General features: G+C 38.7%; 1 protein-coding gene across 6 annotated transcripts in view; it reads right to left on the bottom strand.

Moving 5' to 3' along the window:
* The window catches only part of LOC131979990 (nuclear receptor coactivator 2-like), a 60,623-nt gene that overhangs the window by 19,551 nt on the left and 23,743 nt on the right, over nucleotides 1-17,329 (bottom strand). For all 6 annotated transcript variants that reach the window (XM_059344092.1, XM_059344094.1, XM_059344097.1 and 3 more), the window contains 8 exons: nucleotides 14,638-14,748; nucleotides 13,063-13,235; nucleotides 8,424-8,527; nucleotides 6,818-6,995; nucleotides 4,396-4,584; nucleotides 3,287-3,388; nucleotides 1,616-1,756; nucleotides 1,011-1,158 (listed from right to left, as the gene is read on the bottom strand). In XM_059344092.1, coding sequence (XP_059200075.1) covers nucleotides 1,011-1,158; nucleotides 1,616-1,756; nucleotides 3,287-3,388; nucleotides 4,396-4,584; nucleotides 6,818-6,995; nucleotides 8,424-8,527; nucleotides 13,063-13,235; nucleotides 14,638-14,729 — 1,127 coding nt within the window. In that variant the 5' untranslated portion in view covers nucleotides 14,730-14,748. The remainder of the gene's footprint in view (nucleotides 1-1,010; nucleotides 1,159-1,615; nucleotides 1,757-3,286; nucleotides 3,389-4,395; nucleotides 4,585-6,817; nucleotides 6,996-8,423; nucleotides 8,528-13,062; nucleotides 13,236-14,637; nucleotides 14,749-17,329) is intronic.

Here is a 17,329-nt window from a genome sequence, read left to right as displayed (position 1 = left end):
AGAGTTTACTGCTTGTAGAAAAAATGCTACTATAAGGCTAGACTACTAAACTATATGTGTATCAAAACTGATTAATAGGTTTAGAATATTTTTTAGGGGACCCAAAACCTGAAAAACCTACAAACTCTACCATCTTATTTCTATTCTTAAGAAAAGTGGATTGGACTGGTGTAACAAGGGTAATTTGATGCAACTTCTTGGAAAATAAAGCACTTAAACATTCAAGCTAAGAGACACTTAGAGCAGTGATTCCCAACAGGGGGGGCCTGACCCCCCCAGGGGAGCGCCAAAGATCCACGGGGGGTCGCGAAGCCCTCTTGATTTTAAGGGATGTAATAAATCTATTGTGTTAAATGTAGATGAGTCAGCATTTAATTCATTAGTGGGACAAAAACAACTAAATAAGGGCTAAATTAAATGTTTATTCATTTATTTAAATAGAAAAATCACTATAGAAAAGTTTAAAAATAAATGCTGTATCGCGAGAATACGGACATGTGTAACATCCCTCCTGCAGTATACACAGGTAACCTCACCTAGTGGTAACCTCGCCTAGCGGTAACCTCACCTAGCGGTAACCTCGCCTAGCGGTAACCTCACCTAGAGGTAACCTCACCTAGAAGCAACCTCACTTAGCGGTTACCTCACCTAGTGGTAACCTCACCTAGAGGCAACCTCACCTAGTGGTAACCTCACCTAGCGGTAACCTCACCTAGCGGTAACCTCACCTAGTGGTAACCTCACCTAGCGGTAACCTCACCTAGCGGTAACCTCATCTAACAACAGAAACACAGAGCTAATGGAAAAATGGCGAAGCGCCAGGGAGACAAAAATGCTGAATATCTCAAAAAGAAAAAGAGAGGGTACCATGAAAGTCACATTGAGTTCGGTTTCATAGAAGCAATGGACAATGGGGGGGGGGGTCGCCAAAGTTTACAATGGTAAAAATGTGGGTCCCTCAAGAAAAAGGTTGGGAACCACTGACTTGGAGGGCAAAGAGTGGCTGGTACCTCTGCAGGATGTGCAGGGACATGTAGAGCTGCGGTTCGTTGGTGGCTTGAGATCGGACCAGCTTGCTCTTGGTGTGAGCTGACACGATGGTGCCGTCAGCCAGGGAGAATCTGTACAGAGGACTGAGAGCATGGCCGTTCCTCAACACTGCAAAGAGACAGACATGGAGAGAAAATTACACTCAACATCTTAACACATGACAGAAAGCTTTTGAGAGAGACATACAGTATATGATACGCTTTCTAAAAGTGATTATAAAATTAAGAAGTGTAAAGAGGGAAAGTGAATAAAAAAGACCTGCAACAGTTAATTGAGAAATTGATTGAAGAGAAAGAAAATCTCTAGTTAATAAAGTAAATAATATAAAATATAATGCTATCTAAAACATGGGTCACTTCCAGCATGAATATTAGGCAGATTATGCTTCTCTTATGATTGATTCCTCATATAATTTGTAAAGCACTAAATCCTCAACAAGTCCATCCAAAACATAAGGAAATCAATACATTTTGAAATATAATAGGGGAGAAGGTTTCAGTAACAAAGTACTGCATATGTTATTTAGTTACAGGCTGCAGGGCCAGCTCTGGATTGTCTCACTCACCATCTTGCTGATGTTTCTTAGCGAAGGACATGTCCCCGTCATTCTGCAGGTGAAACCTCTGAATGCAGCGCCGGACCAGGTCCTCCCAGCCCGGCTTCATGGACGCACGGAGCAGACTAGTGTCCAGGGACGTGATCTTACCTGGACAGGTAGAAGACCTGATGTTAACATATGACTGTCATGTTTTAGGTGTCTGCCTGTTATGGAGCAGTAGGGTACTTAATAAAAAAATATCTAATTTTCTTCTTCATTATTGGTTTCTTATTTTTGGTTTATTCATGCTTGTTCTGTCAAAGCACTTTGTGAACACCATTTTTAAAGGTGCTATATGTTATAAAAATTAGGTTTATACAGTGTTTCAGATGTTTTAAATCCTACAATGAGTATGGGAGTCCCCATTTCTTACATGTCTTGTTTATACTTCTCTTATATGACTTTATTGCTGGGGCTGGCAGGGTGAGGTAAGGTTCAGGGTAAAGTATCAATAAAGGAAGTCTAGAACAGAGTGAGGATTAGAGAAAGGTCAGAGGACATTTAGATTGGGGATATCCTGATTACTGGTTAAGGGAACAAAGGAAAACGTCTAGATGCACTGTCTGTTAACAATTTACAAGGGTTAGGACAGCCCATTATCAATAATAGTATAAGAACCAGCTGTTAGAGCTGCTCTGGGAGCCTTTTTCTCTGTAACCCCTCGTTGTGTGTTGCACTGTTAAACGCTCCTTCTTGTACAAGAATAATAAATTCTAATTCAACTTTACTACTCCGAATCCGATCTTCTTTATTGAAGGGTCATTCTAAAAAATTCCTACAACACTATATAAATAAAGGTATTATTATTATTACTGTTATTTACTCAGTAGTATAAATGGTAAATGCTAAATGGAGTGCACTTATATACAGGGTTCGTACACTTTAGCAGTGGTCAAATTCAAGCATTTTTCAAGCACTTTCAAGGTAAATTTTCAAGCTTTTCTAGTATCTTATACCTGTTGTAAATTGCATGTTTTGATGAATTGGCTTAAATACTAAAAGGGGGAGATTTCACTTAACTATACCAACAGCGATGGTATTACACTTTCGGGAGGAACGGTCTTCATTTCAGATAGGCTACTCATTATTTTTTACATTGAAAATGTGATTATCTATAGTCTATAGATGGATATATTCAGACTGCAAGAGAAATACAGTAAGAATTTCAAGCATTTACAAGCACTTTATCCATAATCTAAGCACTTTTTAAACCTTGAAAATACAACATTTAAATTCAAGCATTTTCAAGGATTTCAAGCACCCGTACGAACCCTGTATATAGCGCTTTTATCCAAAGCGCTTTACACTACTCACTATGCTCATTCACCCATTCACGCACACATTCATACTGGTGTTGGAGGCTACCAGGGCACACTGGTGCCACCTGCCACCATTGGGAATTCATTCACACACTGATGAACGCATCATCAGGAGCAATTTGGGGTTCAGTATCTATCCCAAGGATACTTCAACATGTAGACTGCCACGATCATTATATAATATAATAGTATAACTGCCTAACTTTGTCCTGACCTTATTTAGAATGACTGATTATAAAACAGTTATGTTCAAGCAACACAACAACACGATACTAATTGATCACAAGAAATACTAGTAGAACCTCCCCATCAGTCGTACCTTGAAGGTCCTGTCGCGTGGTGAAGCTCTCGTAAGTGGGCATCACAGGTCTCTCTTTGACGGGAACTCTTCTTGCCACACAGATGAGACATGACTGGAAATCTGAATAAGTAGAAAAACATTGTTTAAAATAATCCTTCACTTACACTTACACAGACACCTAATACATACAATGAGATATAACATGTTTGTAAAAAAAAAATTGGTAAGGTGGAAAAGAGCGGGGCTATCTATCTATCTATCTATCTATTTATCTACAAGTCAGTTTTCCAATGAATATCAACGTTCAATGTGTATGTGCTGGATGGTGTGGTATCTTATGAAAAGTAAGTGTTTTATGGAGTTGCAGACGTTGTAGTGGTCTTCCTACATACTTCCTACAGGCACTGCACTAGTTTAGATTGAAACACATTCATTTCAGCCTCAACATTGATGTCAAGACCTCCCAGTCTCAGATTCAGCTTGAGTTTGAACACCAGTCTAAACCTCAATCTCAACCTGCAGCCCTCAATCTGTCCACCAGACATTCTCCTCCTGTCAGGGGAGAGATTAGCACAATATCTGGTTGTCAGACATCTAAAATTAGAGTGCCAGACAGATTCTTTTCCCTAGTGTGTTTGTGTGTGATAAGATAAGATAGGAAGATGACAAAGTGCCACACGCTAATTAGTCTCTCCCAGTGGATGGGAGGAAAAGTAGGGAGGAGTGGTGATGAAAGGAGGACAGGACACAAGAGACTGCAGGAAAGTAGGGATGGAGAAAGTGATGGGAAAATGACAGAAAGTCAAGACAGATAGGAAAATAACAAGTGGGCGTGGAAAGTCAAAACTATGAAGACAGAGAAACAAATAGAGCGACGTGGAAATAACAAAAGAAGCAGCAAATCAAAAGAGAATGAGTTTACAACAACATTTGCAAATAAGAAGCATCAAAAAAGACAGATTGAGAAGGAAAATCGGAAAAAAAATCAGGCTGAAGAAAAAAATGTATCCGAATAAAAGACCAAGAGAGAGATGAAGGGACAGGAAAAAGAAACAAATAAACAACAAAGCTGGAGAAAACAATGAAGCTGAGAGAAAGTGAAAACCACTATAAGTTAGAGACAATACCTTCCCCCTCTTCCTTGATGGACTTGGGTTCGGAGACGGCAAAACACTGCATGGTCTCATACTTCTGCTGAGACGTGTCCTGTTGGTCAGACGCCGGCCTGGCTTCGCCGTCGCCGCGAGGGTTGACCAACATACGGCAGTTGAACGTGTGGCTGTTCCTGTTGGATGAATCACCACTGCGATGATTGACTGAATGATAAAGAGAGACAAAAACACAGAAAATGGCCAAAATAAGCATGTCGAATAAAAAGCTGGGGATTATTTTTGGCATCTAAAGTACCAACATGCATATTGTAACAGAACTGCTCGATCTTTTTTTTTTTTTCCCTTTCAAACCACAGGGAATTTATTTTGAGTGTGTTCATAACTTACTTTTTGAGATACAATCATTTTTAATATATTAGAACCAAAACGAAAATAAAATTTACATTATAAACATTTGCAAAAACACAGCATGTACATCAAAATAACCTATTTAACATAGTTCAATCAAATCTTTAAGTTCTCAGTAAAAAAAAAAATAGCTGCAAAGTGGTAAAAAATATTATAAATATATTGTACACTTAAACGTTGATTTGGCCTTTTTGTAGTTTTTTTTTTTTTTTTAATTAGAACTGCTCTATCTTATATCATAAAAATTCCTGGTTATGTATCTGACTTGCTAAGAAAACTTTAAGAGTTTTAGTGTGGAGCTGTTCAAAAACAGAAGCTGCACATAACAGGATTAGCTCTTAGCTAAAGCCTTTTCAATAAAGTCTGTCAAGAAATATTAAGCTAATGAAAAGCTGGAAATTTGAAATAATTATATAGCCATTTGGTTAGCTGTGGGTTTTTTTTGTCTGGGAACAGCAACACTGATACCTGCAACCAGCTGTTGTCAACCACTGATGGACTAAATTTCTTTCCAGACCTCCTGTGAACTTGTGCAGACAGATATCCATCAGTGCAAGATCAACTGAATAACCAACATTATTTGCTCTGCTAAATAATCCAACTGGTTTGACAGCGAGTGAACAATTTGTTCAGGTGAATTGAGGTGACTCACCTTACAGTACTGTACTAACTGAATTTCAGAGGGGTTTGGGGAAGAGACTCAGTATAAATGAGCGATGCCACTTGAGAAGAGTGGGCAGTATTCACCCAACAACACTGTGGCAAGCTTACTACAGGAAAAGCTATTATAGCAAAGCAGGTAATCAGGCATCAATGCAGATACCGATCTATTTAATTAATTTCCTATTTTAGTGATAAGTAGAAATTCTGTAAATGTATTAGTAGTCGACCGATACAGGTTTTTTAAGGCCGATGCCGATATCGATTATTTTGACATCAGTCTTAACCGATCCCCATTATGTGCTGCCGATTATTTTGGCCCGATTCTTGAAGCCGATATTGCCTTTTCTCCCTCCATTTACATGATAAAAATGACACAATGATAACAAATATTACACAAGTCTCAATTTAAACAAAAAAAGAATTTTTTTTTAACAAAACAAACAAAACATATTAACGGTCGGATATCAAACAATGTGTATGTTGTTCTAGGCCTCGAGGTGGTGGCGCCTCAGATGATTCACATATTTGATGTGTTTGTCTTTTTTCCGGTATCAGCAGCAGCTCACCAGAGAATGGCAGATGTTGCACAAAGCCTTGCCTGCTGTTGGCTCAGTGAAATGGGCTAATTGATCGGCGAACGCACACACGTATCGGCCGATGCCGATACAAGTAAAAAACACAAATATCGGCCTGATGTATCGATATATCGGTCTATCTCTAAAATGCATCTCTATTAATTTGTTTTTACTTAGTTTTACCCAATTGAGGAATGCAATGTTTAAGTCAAGCCTGATGTTGCTGTACACATAACAGAATGATTTCAGTCACTTCCGTCAGTTAGGCATAGAGTTAATTAATTAAATATTAATTAATCAAGACTAACTGCTTTTACACAAAGTTCAGTTATTAGAATAGATATTGTGACTGAAAATGAACCAAGTCTTTTCATCATCTAGCAACTTAAATTTTCTGTTCACAATGACTTTCTTAAAAACCAGTATGAATTCTTTGGATTTTTGGATGTGTTTACTACATGATCAGACTTTGCCTTAATTGAATTGAACCATTTTCCTTACTTTACCTTTAGGTAAACATTGATGTTACCAGACCATTGCTGAATAAACGGTAACAAAAGAAAAGAAGGGCTTAGTCACAACTTCAGTGCAAAAGTAAGCAAAGGAGAAACTTTGATTTTCTAGTTGGTGTTGTGAACTAACAAAAGCAGGAAAACGTGACCAGGTCCTGTCGTGATAGCAGAGCAGTAAGATCAGAAATTAAGGACAGTTAAACAGTTGAGGACCTCCAATTCACATGATCTGAAATGGCTCCTCCACCAGACCATGTTCCAGTGATCTGTGGCTCTTACCCAGGCTCTTGGGCAGGAGGTTCTTGACGAACTCTGCGTGATCTCCAACATGCAGCACGCTGTAGACGCTGGTGTTCATCAGCTCCTCCTGCTGGCAGTGCAAATACTGGCTGACGTTCTCCGAGACAAACACTATGTTGCCCTCCATGTTAACCACGAAAAAGAAGCCATCCAGGGCCTGAGGGGCGAGAAGAAATGAGGAGACGGGAAGGAGGAGAAGAATGGTAAGGAGAAGGATGAGATAGTTGGACAGAGAGAAAGAGGTGGAAAGTAGAGATGCATAGAGAGGCATGAGTGAATGCGTATAAGGAAACAGGAAATAAAGACAGAAGAGGTGAGAGGGATAAAGAAGGAAGATGTGGTGTTAATTAAAATTAATCTGAACTTCCAACCAAAGATAATTAGACTAAAGTGAATGTGAAAGTTAAGGCGGTACTCCTACTAAAAATACATTATAGAACACAACACAAAGTTTAACCATTTATTGTTAAACTTTTTTTATTATATTTATGAGTGATTGTATATGGGCGAATGTGGCACTTGATCAGCATGTTCTTTTAATGTTTGTCTTCATGTTTGCCAACTTTGTTTCCTGTAATCTACAACAGATTTTGCCTTCTTGCCGGAGCAAATGCAACAATTTTGCATCTACGGACAAATAATTCTCTGCCTATTTTAAAATGAGTCTGGGTTTCTTTTGTTGTGAAAATGTATAAACACTAAATTTCAAGAGCTCCTACTAATTGTGTCATGAAAAAATACCGAGTAGTAACCTGCAGTCTGCTATTGTAATTCAAGGTTTTACAGCAAGTCTACAGTGGCTTCTCTAGCACTGACTGTGTATTTTTCCATTCTTTCATTCCCGTCTACTCAGCATTTTCCACCAATATGTACAGACTGTGTGTTGTCCTTTAGCCTGCCACATGTCTACACAGGCCTCCTACTGTACGTCTGCCTGTTTATCACCCTCACACTGGTGTGGAACAGAAAAGAAGAGAATAGAAAGTGTCTTGGCTAGAATGATATTTCTCTCCCAGCAGACACCTCAGCCAATGTTGCGCCTGCTGAAAGCTATATATAGGCTGTGTGTATGTGTGTGTGTGTGTGTGTGTGTGTGTGGTCAAGCTCCACCCCTCCTCTTCTAATCTGGCTTTTCTGAAAGGTATTTATACCTCATTGGGTTCCATGTTATACGTCACCACACACACGTGCACACGCACACACACACTGGAGTAGGATTGATGACGGCATTGCTGCTAGCCAGAGGAACTCTTATCTATCTGCGTCACTGTAAAGTGCAACGACATTTAAAGTCAGAAAGACACTCTGCCAGCTCTGAATGTTTCAGATAGTTTCAGAGCCTGCAGGTGGAGTTGTGGTGTAGTGATGCATTTTAAAACGCAATATTTAATTCAAGCTGTTCTGACCTGACTTCTTCCCCTTTGACTTCTACTTAGACGGTCAATTACAGGCCCCTGTTGTCAATAAAAGCTTGTTTAAATAATCATTCCTAGTGTCACTGTTTTGTGTCACTATCGCTTGGAACTTTAAACTTTTTTCCACCGATGATGATAAAAGAGGCCCACTAAAGTTCAGCTTAACTTACCTCCAGCATCATGGGCCCAAGGGCGTCTTTATCAATGCCACCCTGTCCTGTGGAGGAGATGTCCGCCTGCTGCACCTCCTCAGCATCCGCCACTGGAGCTTTTTCTGTAAAACGACAAACATTAAAAGACGGGGTTGAAATATATGAGTGTTTAAAAACATTGTATGGTGAGAACGAAAATAAACTAAGTTAAAAAAAAAAATCCCATCTGAAAGTTATAAAAAAAAGCTTCTCTGTATTCATTTCATTATGTGTATGTGAGTGCAGACTTTTTACATATAAATAAACGTCTGTTACATTAAAGCCAAGCCTCGCCAAATGGGTTCACATAGGTCGAGGTGATATGCTGTGATGATGATATATTTGTCTATATTGATTCTATCGCAATGTTAAAAATTAGCAGCTCAAGTGTTTTGTGGCAATAGTTTTGATTTTGGATAATGATTTATTTTCTTATCTTTGAATGTGAGAATGAAACTGGAGCGAATCATAGAAATGCTGTTTTGCTAAAATGGAAAATTTAAAAAACAGCTTTGCCATGTGGTTATTTCATACAGACTATATTTACTGAATTACTAGAAAACATGTCATATCATGACATATACATCGTTATTGAGAATTAAATTACCTATATTAGGATTATATAGGTAATTTATACTAGACTTTTTTGCCATATCGCCCAGTACAGGTTCACACAAGGCTGATTAAGCCTAGCAAAGCTCTCTGTATTTCACATTATGCTGTTGTTGTGGTGTTTTCCCTCACTGGTGCACTAAAACATACTCATTGCTCTTGGACGAGTTGGTATTTGTAAAATGCACGTTCACTTATTTGCAGCAGAAGACTTGAAGAGAATGCTCCTGAGGGCAGGGGGAGATGAGGTGAGCTCACCTGCAGGCTCACCTCATGAGCACATGTTGACACTGTTTGTGTAATTACTCTCAGTGCCAGAGGGGGGAGACAAATATGCTGCACTGCAGGTAAAAAAAACCTAAAAATTGCATCTATCCCATCACTTAAAATTTGGAATTTAATGAATGCATGAGTCACTGATGACATGGTGAATAGGCACGACACAAGTTAAGGCCTAACATCAAAAGAAAGCCTGTTTTGAATTAAGTTTGCCACACAGTCTGTTTGCTTTCTTGGAAAACACATTTAATCAGAATGAAGCTTTTTCTTTAACTCTGCCTCTTCATGGGTATTTTTCCCACCCAGAAAACACTGACAGTGTTGTTTCTCTGATGCTGTTACCCTCAGGCAAACACACACCCACTCACACACTCTGCGTTTGCATGTACACGAGGATGTTTCACTGATTACATTAATTGGCTATCCTTCCATAACGCAAGTCCTCCTCCACCACTACGATGCTGCACTGTCAGACACGGAGGGTTGAGCGTCTGGAATGTCATGGAGAGCAGGTATCACTACACTAATGCAGTACATTACACACATTTATAGTCATATTAGAGGCCAGTCTCCACTCTCCTCCCCGGCTGTACCACTGGACTGTTAAGCCTCCCATGGCCCCATTAGGCCACATAGCTGACATTCCTGTTGTGGGACCAGAGCTGTACAGAGTCATCAGCCCTTAAACCCTGTCACTGTATAGCCTGGAACGGCCCTCATGCAGGTTGGAGGGTATTAAAGTCGCAGTACGTATTTTTATAAATCAATATAACACACTGTTATACACCTGATCAGTCTGTGAGTGCAGGTTTAAAGCCCAAACGAACAAAGAAAGTCAGAACTGATCTTTTTTTTTTTTTTTACTTCTTAAGTGTCCTTGTTCTACTCTGTGTCTTTTTCTATTGTTGTTTTTACTTATTCTACCTTAGTACTTTATTCTATTGTATTTTATTGTACTTGAATACCGGACTGCTGTGACGACCAAATTTCCCTTCAGGGATCAATCAATCAATCAATATATCAATCTATCAATCTATCTATCTATCAATCTATCAATCTATCTATCTATCAGGAAGTTAAAAGTGCAACACCGCTGTGAACCTTGCAGTCTGGCCTCTGTTAGCCTCAACAACTTCTAAACAAGTTAGGTGGGAAAATTCAGTTTCTGTTTTATAACCTTAAAGTGTTTTGTGCTTCATGTTGTAATTCTCTTATTCAGTTTTTTTGTCAAAGCTTGTGTAACACTTTAATATGCTATAAGTGATACACACACCCCGTAGATCTTTCTGCAAGCTCAAGTAAGCCTGCCGGCTACACACACACACACCCATACATATATACAGTATGTACACACCATTTATTATTGGATACTGCTGTTATTTTCCAACAGTCTGACCATAGGGACAACTGCTGAGTTGACAGAAATGGAGGCACACATACTGTACATGCTCATCTTGCATCTATAATATATCTATAATATGAGTGAACTTGTGGGTCCAGCGCACACACATGCAAGCAAGCACGCACCTACAAATGCACTCACGCAGGCTTTTGCTTTTGTGTGTGTATGGAGCATTTATATTCCATTTATCCACAAGGTGACCTTTTTGCTGCGGAAAAGAAAGCTACCACTTCCTTTCATTTACTATTTATAAGGTTGCAGTGATTTCTGTGTTTCTGCTGGTTTCATTGTGTGCATGTCTTCCATCGTTACCCTACTTTTAATTTGATATCAGTGCATTTTGTGTCATTAGTTAAAAACGAAGGCTGCTGGACAAAAGTGTGGTTCTGAAGTTGAGCAGACAGCTGTGTGACTTGTGTATTATCTATACGCGTATGAGTGTGTGCGTGTGATTATTCAGCTGTTGTTTTCAGACACAAACACGTGGACACCAACTGGTTGACCGCAGGAATAAAAAGAGGAGAGGGAGGATGATGGAGAGAGGGGAGAATGGAGAGATAGACAGAAGAGAGAGGGATAGAAAGAAGAGGAAGAAAAGATTATCCACTAACGACTATTTTTCTATCGCTTGTTCTCTCACTGACGTATTTTATGAACTAGTTGAATAACTTAATCAATACATTTTGCTCCAAACATTTTTTTGACAAGCTGTATATTATTGTATAACGCAGCACAAAACTCAGAAGAGTGGCCCGTCGCTAAAGTGAGATAAGCTGGTTGACCTTAAAGGTCGGGGCACATTAACTGAGCCTGGGCCGAGGTATTAACTAACTTCAGAGCCAGCCCCCTTCACTTTAATCAGCAGGTGGCAAGAAGCAAGCAAGACACAGGAACTTTGAGTTCCAGCAAGTTGCAGCAATTATTCACAGACAAAAAGACTGTAGTGTTTACACACTGCACTGTTATATTTACAGCTATTAATGTTATTGCTAACTCTCTCAGTACATGCAGAAAAATGAAGCCAAATTACAAAAAAAGTTAAAAGCAAATAAAAAACAATGTGTTGGTTCAAAATATTTTCAGCATCGTCATCGATAATGCAGATTAATCATAGCAGTTCTAGAAAAGATACAAGGAAAAAGAGTGAAGGAAACAAGAGGGAAGGAAAGGACAAAGGTGGGTAAGGAAGGGTGTAAGATGGATAAGAAAAGGAGAAGAGAAGCAAAGAAAAAGATAAAGTAGAGAGGAGAGGAAATGAAATGAAAGGGATGGAAATGAAAGGAAAGGAAAGGAAAAGAAAGGAAAGGAAAGGAAGGGAAAAGGGAAGGAAAGGAAAGGAAAGGAAAGGAAAGGAAAGGAAAGGAAAGGAAAGGAAAGGAAAGGGAAAGGAAAGGAAAGGAAAGGAAAGGAAAGGAAAGGAAAAGAAAAGAAAAGAAAAGATAAGAAAAGAACGGAAAAGAAAAGAAAAGAAAGGGCGGGAAAGGAAATCAAATGATGACAGGAAAGGAAAGGAAAAAGATTCCAACTTTCCTTTTTTGGAGGAAGAGGAGAGGAAAATAATGTAAAGTATAGGAAATAAAGGGAATGAAATGGAAAAAGATGAGATAAGAAGAGTAAAGGGGAAAGTGGAGAGGAGAAAAAGACAGGAAGAGGGAGGGAAGGTGTAGGAGAGGGGATAAAAAAAGGAAAGAACAGCAGGAGATATGGAGGTTGAGAGGATCTGCCTGCTGTCCTTTACAGACATAACATCTCTGCCTCAGTCTTTCTCACCACTACAGAGCCTGTGTTAACATTTCCTCTTTACATCTCAGTTTCCTGACATGCACTACAGTTGCCAGATGGGTGTGAACTGATACACAAGACAGAACCAGAAGGGATTCAGTTTGGGATTGTGAACTTTTCTGGGATCAACATCTCCATTAGGTGTTCAATGCATGTTAAAAGAGGCTCACATTTTGTATAGTGTTGCCTGTGAAAAGCCCAAAAGAGTAACTTCCATATCATCTAATTTGTTGCTCCGTTGCTCAGTATTTAGCTTGATAAAGACATTATTTAATCTCCCCTTCTGATGACAACCACATTCTCCTCTGGCACTTTTTTTCCCATGTTTGTGGTCTTGAGAACATGAATAGAGACTCTCTTTCGTGATGAAATAGAGAATAGAGGAAAAGAAAACGTGTTTGATGTTGCTCCTTTTCCCAGAAGTTGAACTTCTCAACTCATCTGTTAAAATAGATTCCTGGCTGCCTGCTTTCTGAACAGCCTCAGAGTGGCAGGGCTAAAAAGTCTAATTAACATTAGTGTGAAAAGGAAGCAGATCCTCACCCTGCTCCTTGATCTGCCTGATCTGCTTCACCGTCTCCTTGAGGATGGCACATTTGTCCGGCTTGACGTTGAGGTCGTCCATGTCGTTGATGTTGGCGAAGATCAGCTCGGCCAGCTCCTCGATGTACTTGTTCTCCTGCTCCCGGTTCCTCCTCTCAGTGCTCCTCTTCGGGCTGCAGGGACAGGGGAGAGGAACAAAAGACATTGGCAAAAAGAACACCAAAGATTAAAGTGAAGAGGAGGATGAGAATCTAGATCAGGGATGGGCAACCTAAATGCTGGAGGGGGCCACAGTTTTTCATGGACACTACCACAGGGCCACATATAGGACCGTGCACTTAACCAGATATGATGAAACTGCGATTTTAAATATGTTAACAGTGCAGTAACTTAACATATTCCATGCTCAAATGCATGTATAACAATATAAATAGGAATACAAAAGGTTTGAAGCAAATAAAAATAACAACTTACTGTGATTTCTTTTTTTTCAGTGCAAGAACAGCAGACCAACATTAATTGCAAGAAGTAATTTTGTGCATTTTTACACTGCACTTTTAAGATTTCATGCTCAAATGCATGTAGTTGTACTGAGGGCCACTTCAAGTGAGGGTGCGGGCCGTATGCGGACCCGAGCCTCCAGTTGCCCTTCCTTGATCTAGATAGTTCACCATCAAATATATAAACTTCAACTTTGGTTAGGAATTTTCAGGCTATTTAATGCCATGCACAAGCTAAAAAATTTGCCGTTTTACACTTAAAATTTTTGAGTTGGATGTGCTAGCATTCGCTAATTTTATTGCAATATGGCGACAACTGTGGTCATCTCAAATGCTTCATTATGTAGGTTGGACTTCCTGCCTTGCACGTTTTTGTGCACGGCATTCATTTTGCCTTTAATGAAACATAGACAACACCATTACAACCTCTCGACAACCTGAGCTACCATGTCCTCATTATAACCTCAGTGCAGTGCTACTCAGTACATCGTCACTACAACCTTCATACATCCTCTCGGACGCTGAAAGCACAATGACTTGTTAGGCCTTATATAAACTGTCGTCTGTAAAAATGCTGCAGCAGCATTTTTTCTTCATCGACCTGCGAGAGCCTCGACTCATTTCACAAAACAGCCTCTCCCCCCGCTTCTACTCTCGCTCACTGAATAGGAGTCATTTTTTTATTCACCCATTTATATATAAAAAATACATCATCATCATATATCTCATCATTTATAACAAAGTAATAATTATCTTCTGAAAATACTTGATTTTTTAAAAACATATTTCTGTTTCTTTTCATCTACCGACAATAATCGAAAACAGGAATCAATAAGTTAAATAATACCTGACTGACTCCTGCGCTGTACTGAAGTTATTGTTGAGGTCATGTTGTATCGTGGTATTTTTATTGATTGACTGTCCGTGTTTCGTTCATTAAATCTCTCTTAAAGTGATCCTAACTATAACGTTCACCACTGTTGTAATAGTTGCAGTGTGGACTCTGAGTTAATAGGGTTTTTAAGCCTTTATATAGATAGTTATTGATCTTGGATTAGCCCTTTAAGGTCCTCACCTGGGCCCCAGGAGGTCTGACTGACAGTCCTTCCTCTTCAGAGACTCTCCCCCTCTGGGGGGCTCCGGGGTGTTTCCCCCCCCACTACTCATCTTCAGCAAATATCAGCACCTAGAGAGAAAGGAGGAGAGAATAAATGAGAGTCAGAACTTATCTAAATGAATCAGAACTTTATAATGGTATGTTATTTATGCTATCAGCAATTTTCCAGTTTTAACTCATTGTGACACAGTATCAGTTTGGCTCTATAGGTCGTAAATAAGCGAATTAGCCATTTACATAAAGTTATTTTTAGTACCATAATAACCCTGGGTCTGATTCCCTATAAAATAGAGACAAAAGATACAGCATGTAGACCAGATGAGACTATATTTATATTTTTACAGGCAAAGTTTGGCAGAGAGTGGTGCAGGACGTCAGCAGAAAGCAGGGGAAGATTTTTCTTTATTGAATTTTATTTTTGAATTCAAGTTCAATTTTGTGGTTATGGCTGATACCGGGGCAGGGTCAGCAAAGAGAAAAGCAATACAAAAAAACAAATTCAAAACCATCCCTGAATGAGCATTCTTAATCCGTGTATCATTCGTTCTTTCCATTTTCAATTGGTAATCAAAATCAAATAATGAAAAATTGGTTATTTTGTTATTTGCTGTCTATTATAAAACAAAAAACGAAAAAAATTCTTGTTTTTTCATATTTCAATAATGGAAAAATGGGTACCAGAAATGAATTTGATTTTCATATTTAATTAGTTGGGTTTATGTGACAAGGAAGTTTGACTGTGGTCAAGTGAGCAGTCACTCGCTTCTCCGTAGTCAAACCCAGCCGTCCCTATATAAAGTAGTGCGCCTGCATTGTGATATTTATGGTAAATTCATTGAGACTGCTCAGAGCGAGCTGACATGAAGGATAAACACTTTACTGTCATTCTTTTTCACTTTTTTTCCAGTATAAAACTCTTACCCGCAGAGAGGAGATGAAGTATTAACGTTACATCATCACACCACGTGAAATAATCAAATTGCGTCGCACCGAAAATGTATTTGTTGTGTTGATGTGCAGTTTTCAGTTTTCAGTGTTACACAACCAGGCCAAAAACAGATAATTATGGAAATAAGATTAATTACATGATATTCACCAAAGTGTTCACTGTGGATTTTTTGTTGTTTGTGTTATAATAAAAAACAAATAACAAAATAACCAGTCAATTTTTCATTATTTGATTTTCGATAGCCAATTGAAAATGGAAAGGACGAATGATACGCGGATTCTTCTTTGGTATGTGAAATGTCTTTTTCATTTGTGGAATATGTTGTGAGATGTGATTTTACATCAATATATGAATTGATATTGGTGGCTTAAACAAAGTTTAATTTGCTTCACCATCATATTTATTAATCTTATACAACCACATAACATTACCTCGAGAGTTTAAAAAAGGAAACCAGTAGTAAAAATAAGATATCTTTAGTTCACTTGCATCCATAACAAATACTAGGCAAAAAAGCCTGAAAGTTCCTTGTAGCTGCTTTAAATATTAAACACATCACCATGTTGAAACAGCCACCTGTAAAGGTATTATAAGGCAAAGGTCATTTTAAGCCGTTTGTAGAACAGTTTGAACAATGCAAATGCAGCTTGTTACCGGAGTTGCCTGACATAATATTTAGACAGCAACAGCTAAAGTACAAAGCCAAGAAACCTGCAGATACTGTTAGTTCTGTGGCGATTTACATTTAATGCAAAACAGTAAAGCCTGCGCCATTATGGGGATGCTTTAAATAGACGCAGTATGTCCATGCAGCACAAGTACAACTGAGCATTGTGGAAATTAAAAACTGACCGCCCTGACATTGAAACACACTTATGTCTACTCTTCACAGCATTATTAAAAACAATATTATTATAAACAGACGAGATGTACACAACCTGCTTTAATGCTGCATAATCAAACAGGGAGTATGATCGTGACTCATGAAAACAATGTATCATTGTAATGCGCCTGCAGGCAACATGTAGGAGGCCCTGTGGGAATACAGTAGGTGTTGATAATTACTTCAGTTAGAAAGAGCTAATTCATGTAGGCATCCACATTGTTCTTACACGAACAATTCTGCCAATTAGATGGACAGTGTTTAATAGAAGTCCTAGAATGATGTTGACAGCCAAATTACCTTGATATCATTTTTGTGATGCTAAAAGTAACATGTAGGAATGAAAAGAAGAAAAGTATAGGTAGGTGGAAAGAAAATTAAACACACGTTGGCAGGGAAAAGTTGCACCATATGGTTGCCTCATGCTGCGAGACCTTCTATTAAACACTGATGACTAAACTCATCTTGTTGGCCAGACACCGATGAGCACCGAGCTTGTTTTTGTAGGACTTTAGGAACCCACATTTAGCATGCATGTCTCATTCTTAGACAAAAAGTACAGAATATACTTGTGATAACTTGTTTTTTGTGTATGTTTGCAAACTGTGAATAGGTTTTTAAGCTATCAGGTTAGTTTCAAGTGCTTATATGCAGGTTTTCTCTATGGTCTACTTTTTTTTTAATAGACATTGGATTACAATTTAGATTTTATTTTCTATTTGTATCATTTTTATCCTTTCTCCATCTTGATAATAATTTTGATGGTGTTTTTGACTGGTGGTGTTGTATTTATGTGACAGAGCTTTCCATTTTGGATT

Source organism: Centropristis striata, chromosome 11 (genome assembly GCF_030273125.1).
Source record: "Centropristis striata isolate RG_2023a ecotype Rhode Island chromosome 11, C.striata_1.0, whole genome shotgun sequence".
NCBI lineage: Eukaryota > Metazoa > Chordata > Actinopteri > Perciformes > Serranidae > Centropristis > Centropristis striata.
This window is presented reverse-complemented; position numbering and strand designations above follow the sequence as displayed.